Source organism: Alternaria atra (assembly GCF_907166805.1).
Source record: "Alternaria atra isolate CS162 genome assembly, contig: 20, whole genome shotgun sequence".
Taxonomy (NCBI): Eukaryota; Fungi; Ascomycota; class Dothideomycetes; order Pleosporales; family Pleosporaceae; genus Alternaria; species Alternaria atra.
Window position 1 is genome coordinate 299270 of NW_025091318.1, and position 12882 is coordinate 312151.

General features: G+C 51.0%; 3 protein-coding genes across 3 annotated transcripts; 2 read left to right on the forward strand and 1 right to left on the reverse strand.

Moving 5' to 3' along the window:
- Positions 1–415: 415 nt before the first annotated feature.
- Positions 416–1989, forward strand: ALTATR162_LOCUS379 (uncharacterized protein; the record flags this gene model as incomplete). The annotated part of the gene is made up of 2 exons (XM_043307973.1): positions 416–860; positions 911–1989. 2 exons carry the CDS (start codon positions 416–418, stop codon positions 1987–1989), a joined length of 1524 nt encoding a protein of 507 aa, XP_043163908.1.
- Positions 1990–3640: 1651 nt separating this feature from the next.
- Positions 3641–10679, reverse strand: ALTATR162_LOCUS380 (uncharacterized protein; the record flags this gene model as incomplete). Its single annotated transcript, XM_043307974.1, has 2 exons — positions 3641–5302; positions 5355–10679. The coding sequence occupies 2 exons, from the start codon at positions 10677–10679 to the stop codon at positions 3641–3643; spliced, it is 6987 nt and encodes a 2328-aa protein (XP_043163909.1).
- Positions 10680–11219: 540 nt separating this feature from the next.
- On the forward strand, positions 11220–12598 carry ALTATR162_LOCUS381 (uncharacterized protein; the record flags this gene model as incomplete). The annotated part of the gene is made up of 2 exons (XM_043307975.1): positions 11220–11382; positions 11427–12598. The coding sequence occupies 2 exons, from the start codon at positions 11220–11222 to the stop codon at positions 12596–12598; spliced, it is 1335 nt and encodes a 444-aa protein (XP_043163910.1).
- Between the last annotated feature and the right edge of the window lie 284 nt (positions 12599–12882).

The following is a 12882-nucleotide window of genomic DNA, read 5'->3' on the forward strand; positions in this document are numbered from 1 at the left end:
CTTGGAGGAGTGGGATGGCGGGGTACTGGGCAAGTTGAAGCGGTCGTTTCCCTTCCGACCACTAACAGCTAATATGTTACGCTGAAGAGTATGTTCCTCATCATCTCATTCGTGAGTCTAGAAACTGATGACGATCCAAGATGGAGATGGCGGGAGCCTTGCTCTGCATGTAGTGGTAGTTGCGAAAATGGTGGGCTGCAAGAGCTCGAAAACAGCGCTATACCTAATTGAGAAGAGCTTCCGAATATACAGTATCTTGTCTCAACAGCTTGAACTTCATCACTCTGTCGGAACCACAGTGAAGCCTGTTGCAACCTCGGCGCAAGCAACAGTATATAATGGGTGGCTGCTGGGGATGAACAGGATCATGATACAGCATTGAGTCAATCGAATAGCTATCCAACAACTCCCCACGATGATGCTCTCCGCGCTTCGAACCATCCGATCTCCGACGAGACGCGCCACAACACAACTGCGCACCGCTGCGACACAAGCACAGAAGCGCGCAGGTGACATATCCGATGCTTTCGCATCGCTCTCAGGACAGGAGTTCACACCTCTGACACCCGAATATGCCGACCTCAAAAGCCGTCTGATCCGGGGACACGAAAGCGAAATACGAGAGTCCTGGGAACGCCTCCTTCGGACGCTTCGCGACGAGATTCCGCTCATAGTTGGGCAAGGCAGCAAAGTCATTCCAGAGATTGACTTCAAAGACATCGATAATGCGCCAGAGTCCTTTAGCAGCGAGCTGCGCAAGAGAGGTGTTGCCGTCATAAGGAATGTAGTACCCGAGCAGGAAGCGCTGCAGTGGAAGGAAGACCTGAGGGAATATATTCGCCAGAATCCTCAGACAAAGGGTTCGTCTGCATTCATCTTGGAGAGGTAACCTTGACTGACCATCTGGCAGCTTTTCCAGCCGATAACCCTCAAGTCTTCGAATTGTACTGGTCGCGTACCCAAATGCTCGCACGCGGTAATCCGAACCTCCTCAAAACGCACCGCTTCCTCATGTCATACTGGCATAGCCTCAACCCAAATATCCCGCTCTCCACGAAACATCCGATAAGCTACGCGGATCGCTTGCGCATGCGCTTGCCCGGTGACGCCAAGTTCGCATTGGGGCCTCACGTCGACGGCGGCAGTGTAGAACGTTGGGACGAAGAAGGATACGGGCTTGGAAAAGTCTACGACTCGGTATGGAAAGGACGCTGGGAGGACTTTGACCCTTGGGAAGCCAGCTGCCGTCTTCCGGTCGTCTCAGACCTCCACCAGGGCGTAGGAGCATGCAGCGCGTTCCGCATGTTCCAAGGCTGGTTATCGCTCTCCACAACAGGACCATTCGAAGGCACGCTTTTGGTCAACCCGCTATTAGCCAAAGCCACCGCATATTACCTCCTTCGACCCTTCTTCTCCCCGAAACGAGGCGTCGATCCTGGTGCGCAAACAACTTCCGAAGCCATCACCAACTCAGCAGACTTCCTCGCGTCGGATAATTGGGAAATGGATACAACACAGAACGCATGGGTACATGGCGCAACGCCAGGTCGTGGTCAGGAGCTATCACACCTCCTGCATCCGCATCTTAACCTGCAAAAATCCATGATCCATATGCCCACGGTCAGGCCTGGCGATTATGTCGCATGGCACTGCGATACCATCCATAGTGTCGATAAGACACATGCAGGCAAGTCTGACTCTAGCGTGCTGTATATCCCAGCGTGTCCTATGACTGAAGATAACGCGAATTACCTTGTGCGCCAGCGCCAGAACTTCGTTAATGGAACCCCGAGTCCTGATTTTGGCGGTGGTGTTGGTGAGAGCGAGCATGTTGGGCGTATCAAGGCTGAGGATATGCATGCATTGGTTGGCGACGAGGGTTGTCAGGCTATGGGGTTGCAAGAGTGGGATAGTGCGGCTGCGGGATTAGGGCCTGGTGAGAGGGTTATTCTGGATAGGGCGAACAAGATTCTGGGGTTTTATGATTAATTATGATGATGGGTTAATGAGATCCTGATGAACTTGGATGTTGTCTTGGTATCGTTTCGCATGCTATCCTGTAAGTCCGAGTCTCGAGTACGAAGGGCTTAGATGTCGGTTCGGGCGAGTCGAGTGCGAAAAGAAGTGATCGTGGGCAGGAGTTGTTTGAACTCGATTTGTACGTGCTGCCATGGCACACTATACCACTTGGTACCTGTCGTGACCTTGTGAGCAGGCTTACTCTCACCCTCATTCCGCACGTTCCTTCCATGCTCGGACTGGCTGCCTAGTACTACCCTATCGCCCCTGCCAGCAAAGTTCATCGATCTCCGCTGACCAAATATCAATAACCGATTAACCCACCGACTACATTGGTAATACTGCGATCAGCAAATTGATATCAACATCATACAGAATCCTTAAACTATCCCCCCACAAGCTGACCCAGCCGCTGTGTCGTTCCTTACCACGCTACCCCCGGAAATTCGTAATCACGTGTACCAGCTCTTGTTCAAATACGAAGATTCGGTCCTGCTCCATAACGTGGATGCTTTTCATGCGCCATGTTCGACACGAAGAGAGTATGGAGACTTGGAATACCACAACCACGCCAAGGGTCAACATTCGAACGAATACTGCGACAGATATGAGAATGAACTCGGAAACAACCAAGTATTCCGGCACGGTTTCCACGAGGGGCTCGTTTTGTTGTCATGATATCACTAGGTACATCATGAAGCTTCTGGGATCCTATATGGCGGTAATACGTTCATCTTCTCGAGGGTACTAGAACGTCATGATGTCGACTGCGACAATACGTACAAGTGTGAAGAATACCTGCGACACGTCTGTAATTTGCTCGAAAAACGCGGCCTCTTATAGAGAAAACAGTGGATCTTACTTGTCTACTGTAGGTGTGGATACAGTACTCCGATCGCTGCGTACGAGCGACACAACCTATTCCAGCGTCGCGAGTACTTTCGATTCCATCGCAAACGCCATGACTAACAGATTTCGCTTTCAACACGGCGGCGAGGTCCAACAATTTTCCACAGCTGAGCCCTCGCGCTTGGACTTCGTGCGTGGGAAAGCATGGGAAACAAAAATCTGCGTTTCAATGCGCACAAAGTGGCTGCTCCTTCCCATCTGCCTTACCTTTATCACATTCATCCTCTCTATGTGGACGATCATCACAAACTGGCAACGTCGGCACAGCATACCTATCTGGAAAGAAAGTATCCTACCGCTACTCATTTACGGCCAGGACATCGCACCACGGGATTCTAAAGGTTTGCCGGTACAGCCTTTTGGCAAGGACGCGGGTGAAGACAAGGTGGAAGGGCTCATGGAAGCAAGTACAATGGTTGCTGCTAGTCGCAATATCATGGTGACTTTTCAATGGTATAACAGCGAGAGCACGGGTGGGTTGGATGAACAAGGAACGAGTTCAACTGCGTCGTTGCTGAGGCCTGGGAAGAAGCTAAAGAAACGTGATAGTCGAGATAATTCTGTAGTCCACGATCATTGATGCTCGTCATGACGGTAGCACAGAGTTCGACACAGAGTTGTTGTTATTTGTAAAGTAAGACTGCTTTATTTACTCAGTCTTGTTGTATTGCTTTCTCTTCTCAATTGCCTGTGCACTCTATCACCCCTCCCCTCAGCGACAAAACGCATCAATACTAGCATCAGAAAGCGTATGACTCCCACCCGCACACCTATACCCACTAGCCTGCTTGATCCACATATACCCCATCGGACAAGGCCCCAAAACCTTCAATTTCTTCTGCCTTTCCATCTCTTCCTGTCGCTTCTTCTCAATAGCCGCCAACTCCTCGTCGCGACGCCGTCTCTCCAGTTCAGCTGCGATGCGCGCTTGCTCGCGAATACGTCGCTCCTCTTCATCAGCAGCGGCCCTCTCCGCACGGATGAACTCCTTGATACGCTCTTCATACTGTCGCTTTTCTACTTGCATGCGACGAAATTCGCGCTCCTTGGCGACCATGGCGTGTTTATCACGCTCGAGTTGCTCCCATACTTCGTCGGAAACTCCAGGGTCGCGTTTGGCTTGGAAGATGGAGTCGAGAGGGTCTTCCGGCTCTGCTGCGGGTTCGAATTTCTCCTCAGTCGACTTCGGTTTGTCTTCTTGCTTGTCCGTGTTGAGTACAGCTGGTGGTGGGGCGGTGTTCGTCGCGATCTCTGGGCCTCGCGCAGCTGGTGGCGCAGGGTTCTGCGTCTGTGGCTGTGGCATCGAACGTAGAGGCATTGGTTGGTCGAAACGGCTCGTGCCCACAGCGGCGTTTCGTCGTGAACGCTCCTCCAACATCTTTTCCATGGTTTGGATAACGACCGTCTCCGTCAGCACAAGACTAGTGATCGGAAGCACAGCCGTAGAGACGAGTGCTTGAAACATGCTCTTGGCGAGCGATTTGACGTCGCGAGCGTTACCCCACGATTCCAGTACTGATAAGTTGCCAAAGAGCTGCAGCAGTTGTCGTTGTAGTTCCGGTGTTGGCGTATCAATGACCGAGAGATCAAGTGACACCTTCTTCTTTTTCTTCTGCAGATCTTTGACAAGGAGCTCCAGACATATCTCCGGGTTGAGATGCTTGAACATGACCGTTTCGGGGAAGCGACTGGTAAGACCAGGGTTCATGCTCATCAGTCGATCGATATCCTTGTCATAGCCGGCTAGGATAACTACGAGCTTCTGCGCAAACTTTGGTTTGGTCAGGCAGTCGACGAGCTCGTCCATCGCTTCAGTGGCGAACCCGCCTTCTGCAAGCCGGTATGCCTCATCGATGAAGAGCACTTTACCCATAGCCTTCTCCATCAGCTTCTGCACTTTTGGTCCAGTCTGGCCCACATACTGTCCGATCAAATCGGTAGCGGAACATTCCTCAACCTTCGCCTGACTGAGGAAGCCCATGTCGTAGAAGATCTTGCCCATCTTTGCAGCTGTAGTAGTCTTGCCAGTACCGGGCGGTCCCTTGAAGAGGAAGCTGAAAGGCAGCTGTTCTCTAGCGTCCATCCCGAGAGCCTTCATATTGGCCGCGGTGGTTTGGTAGCCTCGAAATTGTTTGACGAGTTCTCCGCATCCTACTACATCTTGAAATAGGGCCGAAAGTTCAGTAGCTGCACGCTCACCGCGATCAAAATCCGGGTCAAAGTCGATAGCCTCGAACACGCCAAACTGCTTCACTTTGGCGGAAGTGATATGCTTCTGGTGTACTGCTTTCGCACGATCTAAGATGATATCGACTTCGCCTGCGTTGCCGAAGTTTGGACGGTTACGCGCACGCTGTACAACTTCCATAGCGACCTGGAAAGAAATAAGTTAGCGTCAATAAATGTCGCCCGCCACTGATTCTTACCTTCTTGGCTTGGTCTGTCGCATTGAACCCGATTCCCTTGAGTTTAAAGTCAAAGATTTGACGGATCTCAGTGTCGTTGAAGTCTTCAAAGACGAACGCAGACTCCAGCGGGAATCGCCTTGCGAGGCCAGGGTTGACGTCTCGAAACATCTCTTCCATCTGGTCCTTGTATCCCAACAGGAGTACGCACCGGTCTTCACCTGCAGTGCTCTGGACTTCGGCAACGATGGTGTCGATGACTGCGGCTTTGTAGGGATCACCAGCAGCACCACTAGCCAACATGTAAGCCTCATCGATGATGAGAACTTTGCCGACAGTGGACGCCAGGATGGCTTTCGTGTTAGCTTCCGAGCCCCCTAGCACACTGCCGACAAAATCCGCTGGGCTTTTTACAACAACTTCACCGTTGGAAAGAAGCCCAATGTCAGCCAGAATGCGGCCATAGAGCTTGGCTACGGTAGTCTTGCCTGTTCCTGGGGAGCCGATGAAGCAGCGGTTAAGCGAGTATTGGATGATGGGCTTCTCTTGCAGTTCGAGCTGATAGTTCATCTGTATCCCGTCAAGAAGAACTTGTACCGACTCCTTGACGGAGGCCAAGCCGGTAAGCTTCTGCAGCTTTATCCATGTGGCGTTATTCTTGAGCACCGACGAAGGCTCTGGCCCTATCAAATCCTCTTTAGTGAGAATATGATCATTCGGCATCTTGCCGGCTCGTCTCTCTTTCCGCAGTCGCCTGGCTTGGCGCTCAGTAATCTGTGCGATCTTATTCTGGACTTCACGAGCATTACCAAAGCCATCGCGGCCCCGACCCCGGCCGATGCGTCGCGCGGCGATACGCACGTAGAGGCCGTTCATACTGCCTTCAATCTTCATGTGCCCATGATACTTCTTATCTATGTACTGGCAGAAGATCTGTTGCAATTCGCGGTCTTCGTAGTCTTGGAACTCCATTCGGATTGGTATACGGCTCGGGATGCCGGGGTTGTGAGCAAAGAAGGCTTCCATTTGCTTGTGGTAGCCCGCCAGCACAAAGACAACTTTGCCGGTTAGGTTCTCAATTTCGGCAAGCAGATAGTCCAACACTGCTTTGCCACCAGGACTATTCCCAGATACCAGCTGATATGCTTCATCGATGAAGAACACACCACCGCCTTCTTCGAGTATCTTATCGATGTGGGCTTTGCAAGCGGATACGCCATCGTTCGCGAGAGCTGATCCAGAGCTCTCAATGAAATGGTCACCAGGGAGAGCTCCTACCTTCACTAGAAACTTGGAGTAGTGTCTAGCCACTGTCGTTTTCCCTGTTCCAGGATTGCCTAGCAGGGCTGCACCGAAGCGCTCTCCCTTGAGCGATACTCCTTGGCGCACGACTGTATCAACTTTGACTTTGATCGCGAGGAACTGCTGCTTAACAGACTCTAGCCCTATCATAGGTATCAGGCAGTCGAGAGCATCGTTCTCTGCACCCTCGTATCTCTTCTGCCATTCCCAATCATCTCTTGCTTCACTCTTATCCCAATCGGATTGGTCCTGGTCCTGGTTCCGATCTGGCGAAGTTGCTCTGGAGTTGACTGTACTCTTGTCACTGTGATCCGGCGTCAGGTTGGGCGGTGCCTTCTCGCTTTGTCTTCTTGAGGCATCGTTCGGTGGTGTCGTCGTGGTTTGAGTTGTTGAAAATGCTGGAACTGGTGGCTTTCTAGGATTTTGAGTCCTCTCCTGCAGGTTGCGAAGATCCTGCTTCTTCTGCTCGAGCGCTTGCTGTCGGTCTCTGTCCTCAGCCTGCTCTTTTAGAACACGCTTCTGATGCTGGATCTGTTCCTCGATCTCGATTAGTTGCGCGGCGTATGCGTGTTGCTTAGCCTCCCGCTCTTTGTCTAGCTCGTGGTCCCGTTGTCGTTTCTTCTCTCGCGCTCGCACCTCGGCTTCACATTTCCGGCAATATGCCGTGGCCTTATCATGGCACTTTCTTGTGGTCTTATGGTCACTGGGACAGATTGAGGAGATGATGACTTTGCAATTCATCCGCGAGTGGTCCTGCAACTGATGGCATCGATGAGGACAGGAATGGATGCCACAGTTGAGCAGTTTGCCACAAGGCTCAGAACAGCCACCGTCTGGACAAACCGTATCGAAGTGCTCTCTCTCAGTCAAGAGTGCGGTTTTGTCTGGATGCTGCTCGCATTTGACTGGAAAGCCATCGTAAACGTGGCCATCTCGCTTCAACTGGTCCATAAGCGGTATCCATACTTCCTTGCCTTTACGGCTATTCATGAACGTGTCTGCATTGCCAATCATGATCAAACCATTTCGCGCTCGCGAAAGTAATACATTGACACGCTGAGGAGAAGACATGAAACCGATATCTCCACCATCGTTACTTCGTGTAAGGCATGCGATGACGATATCGCTTTCTTCTCCTTGGTAGTTGTCAATAGTTGATATGCGAAGCTTGCGCTTGGAGATATTTGCGCTAGCTGGTGTGATTAAACCCGCTTGGATCAGCTCGTGAGAATCCAAATCATTTAGGATGGGGTCGTTGTCCTTGGACAGAGTATTGACCAGTAGGTACAGCTGACCCAGGTAAGGTGTCAATACCACGATGTCTTCCGTGCCATAGCCCTGCTGACTAAGGTATCGTACGCATTTCAGCACCATCTCAGCCTCATACAAATTCTCCTTACTGGAGTTTGCGCCACCATCACGGCGGTCGGCAATCTGGATTGCGTTGAGCTCAGGGCGCGAATGTGACACGAATATGACGTTGCTTTGAAACCCGCGTAGATCCGGTCGACCTTGAGTCTTTTCAGCATCTTCCAATTCCGGATAGGTAAGTGATCTGACAAGAGATGAGATCTCAGGACGCATACGATGCTGCTTGCTGAGGGTGGTATGGGGAACTCCGCTGAGTACGAGACGCTCAAATAGGGAGACGTTAAGATTGTACCCATCCCCTTTCTCTACAGTCAAGGCATAGTTGTTGACTTTAGGCCGTAGCTGCTTGTGATCGCCAATCAGGATGAGTTGCTTCGTGGTCGGAGTCAGAGCTGTGAGTATATGGCTTTCTAGGATCTCTCCAGCTTCTTCCACTAAAACGATGCCAGGTGATGCCTTCCGAATTTCGTCGGTGTACATGGCTGCCGCCGTGGTAGTGCACCCTATGATGCGTTTCTGACTAAGTACGTGGAAGTTCTTCTCACGGAATAATCGGTCGATCTGGGCACGACACTTGTTGTACTTGTCGGCAAGCGTGCTGATCTCAGTGACTCGTTCTTCGAGGATCGTTCTGTTCCACTGCACTTGAAGTCCAAGGCGGATCTGCGGCTGGACGTTCCAAACGTGAGGGTATGTTTGCATTGCATGATCGGAAAAGACACCCGCATTCTCACCCTTGACCCATCTCTTGACTAGATAGTACTTGTCGACGCGTTTGTTCTTCTTCCCCATTACCGTCATGCCGTCTTCATTGTTGGGTACAACGAACGCATCGAAGTATTCCGAATAATCAGAGAACTCTAAGAAATCGAGAAGCATCTGTTCGCTGAGACGTGTAGAAGCAAATGATGACATTTTTGTGATTAGGGCGTCATGGTAAGATTCCGCTTCTGCCTTTTGTTCTTGGATCATGGCCCATGTTTGTCTAGTCATCTTGTAGTTGTTTGGCTGCTCTCTGATGGTGAGTGCACGGGTATTGGCATTCGACTTTGATCCTAGTCGCACGATCGAACTAGCTGGGATGCCGGCCTTTTGGATGTCGTCCAGAAATTGATCCAGAGCATGATTCGTATATGTGAGGATGAGCATAGTTTCTTTGGTATGATCGTGTAATATCTTTGCGATGAGTGCGCCGATGAAGCTTTTGCCAGTTCCTGGTGGGCCTTGAATGAGGCTGACTCTCTTTAGCAGACCAGTTAGCAGAGAGTCTGCTTGGGCCTGATCAAGTTTGATTGAATGTGTACTTCCAATGATGTTTTGGAGATCTTCTTCCCAACGGTCGCGAATGGCGTTGATGGTCTTGGTCGGCTGGATACCAGACACTGTTTCAGTGGAACTTGGGGTGAGGCTGAGGAGCTGGTCCTCCAGTGGCAGTTCGGTCAAGGACTGAAGACATTTGAGAATAGGCTCATACGCAAATACAGCAGTATCTACTTGCACAAAGCAGAGATCTGCGGCGAGATTGCATGCCATCAACACCTTGCCAAATGAGCTAGCGTCGGCCACTCGCAGCACGACGATGGCAGGTTGCTTAGCAAGCAGGTCTTCATCGCGGTCCACAGTTGCGAATGCGATAATCTTACCGTTGCTCATGAGGCAGCCGAGTGACTGATGCTTTAGTACGTTTTTGTGGTCAGCGAGGTACTTCTTGCGATCAACGGCCCTGACGTTGCGCAGTTGTGGAACATCGTCCGGGCACAGAAGTTTTAGCGAGCAAGGCTTGCGCTTCGTCTCCGGTCCGCAGTCGATACCGGCATACTTCAGATGTTCGAGGATTATCTTTCGTCGTCCTTTCTTCTGACCACTAGCGATCTGGAAATCGTTACGCAGCTCACCCAGAAGATCTTCGCGAAGCAGGCGAAATTGGTTGTCAACATGCGTTAGACCGCGGCTCTCCGGTGCAGCAGATGCGATAGAATCTGCACGTCTGTAGAAAGGATGTTCGGAAGATGCGAATTCGTCTGGCGTCGGTAGGAGCTTGATCTTGTGGATTTGAGCAAAGTCATTGTCGTGTCGCCCGCCCGGACCGTCGGTGGACTCATCGGATGTGCTGTCTAAGACGTGCTTGATCTTGTACCCTAAATTGCGAACATCCAGGGAGTCTGAGTTTATGAAAGATCCGTTGTTAGTGACGCGCTCTGCAATGTCGCGCACGTCTGGAATATCCTCGGAGCGACCGTACAGCAGCTCTAGTAACAGCCACGCGAAAGCACGCGTGGCATCGCTGGAAAGCACACGAGCATTATGTGCCTCAACGAGTGTATTCCAGAATGTAGGAGGTTGCACAATTTGTTCGAGGACGCGTTGCAGGAACTGGCCGCCATAGAGTTGCTTGACAGATGGCTCGGAGAGTCGGAACATGACGGAGGTTGCCAAGCCGTTGAGGAACGTGCTCTCACGTGTCAACCTGAAGGCGACAGAGACCGCTGCTAACCCTGCCGAAGACGTGATCAGACACTCCACACACTTCGATGCGTCTTCCTGTGAACACAATGCTTCCAAAAACCGATTACCATCACCCGCCGTCTTGATATCGCGACGGCCGTGGATGATAGCGTTGAAGAGCTTTGTCAGCCCCGCGGCTCGCTTCGCTGCTGCCTCTTGGTCCGCCATGTGTGAGGTTTGTATAGTGTAAAATATCAATTGTTGATAAAGGCTGAAATCTGCCGATGTTCTATTACGCTACAAAGGAGATCTTTGGCCCTTTTGAGCTTTCAGAGTTGGTAGAAGGAAGGCCACACCAAAGCCCAACTCATGCACGATGATTCTCTGATAACCGGCTGTGGGAATGATTGGAAGACAGTCGCAGTCGCTATGCGGTAAAGCAGCGAGCTTTAGCTGTGTGCATGCTCTGGTGACCTCTGGACGAATTGAGGTCTGCCAGACATGCATTGTGCGACCTGCAGGTTGAGCAAACCACGCCACACGAACTCAGCCTTGTCTCAGGCATCATCACCTACTTGAAGTCGGCGTATCGCTTTCTGTCCGGTGCAACATTCAGCCTTGCGCTTTTTATCGCCTGAAATCATTCAACACTGTGCCGTAACGACTTCCATGGCTTCATTCTTAGGCAGCAGTAGAGGTGGCTTTGCTCCACGGAGAGGGCGAGGCCGCGGCGGAAGAGCTCCGTTCTTCACGAAGACCAGGGAGCCGATGAAACCTGACCTTGAGACATATCCGCTTGGAGACCTTGTCAAGGAGTTTCGCAGCTCGGATCTAAGCTTGAAACCAGCCGACCTCACAGAAATATCTGGTTGTCAATATGTCGCATCGTACAACTGGCTCGACGACGAAGTACCTACCATCGTCATTCCAGGTAATTTCTCTCCAGCAGGTGCGAGTCCGAACTAATAAATTTAGGCAAACCTCCTCAATGGACACCACTTCATGTACCACAGCGCTTGAAGGAAGACAGCGGACAATACTTCCGTGACCCCAACGCCGCTAAATATCCCAACTATCCAATGGCACCTGTCGTGCATGCCATTGTGGAGACCAACCCTGAGTTCGACGCGGCGAGCACCGATCTTTTCGCATGTGGGAGCACTCTCGGTAACCTCCTGCGCTTCACCCGCGGTATCGACAAAGCTTTCCGTTTCAACGTAGAGGTCATCGGTGAAACTGTGTTCTTCGTACGAAAGGAAAATGACCCTAAAGAGGTCATCAAAGACATCAGAGGCTTCGGTCATACTTTTCCAGAGGCATACACCACATGGGAGCACAGTGTTAAAGGTTCTGAAACTCACCAACGCATCATACGATATAAGTTTGGAGGCTTGAATTGCCTTGTACGTTTCGAGAGCGATGGCTACATCCGAGAGACTCCAGCAGTCAACGATACTGCACCTGCGAAGACTGCTGTGAACCAACATGATCTTCTTCAAGCACTCCAAGAAACAGCTATCAGCCAGCCATCCAATACTACAATCAGCAAGCCGGATGCAGTGAAGATCAAACATGGCGGGTCCGCAGTATCACAGCAATCTATATTCGACCTGAAAACGCGCTCAGGCAAGCACAAGAGAGACATCGATATGAGTGACATCTACCCGGCAATATGGATCAAACAGATATCCAACTTTATCGTCGCCTATCACGATGGCGCTGGTCTCTTCGAAGACATACGTGTGCAAGATGTCAAAAACGATGTACAAGCCTGGGCCAGGGATAATAGGGACGCCATTCGCCGCTTTGCCACACTTCTCGACAAGATTGTTGACATCGCCAGGAGCAATGCGAGCAAGTTGCTCGAAGTGTATTGCTCCGGAACGGATCGATTGGAGATCCGAGTCCAGTACGGAGACGGCGTGCACGCGTTGCCTGCGGACTTGGTAGACCGGTGGGAGAAGATTGAGACGAGTATTATCTCTACCCATGATGATGCTTCCGACGAATTCGAATATGATGACGGCGGTATCGGCATCGATGACAGATATGACCCCGACATGGACTCCGACGATGCGGGGACAGAGCCAGACTATACTGCTTGTTCCGCTGACGATTGTGGCTACTGTGGAAAGTGCACATATTGAGGTTTGTATGCGGCATCAATGTGGTTTCACTGCGATGTCACAAGGAACTGAGAAGAACCAGGGAATGAAACAATGAGGAGGAATGACCAGATCAGATTGATAGCAGACTAGTATGAAGAAGCTCATTTTTTAATAAGTTGTACCCTTAGATTCAAAACCATGCCCTAAAGGTATACAACGTAGTCTGTGTTACAACTCTATTGGGAAGGTAATAGCGTATGCCTTTGCAGTCTATTCGGTATTTACCTGAGCAAGATAGAACTCACTAGAAATGAGCTTCTTTT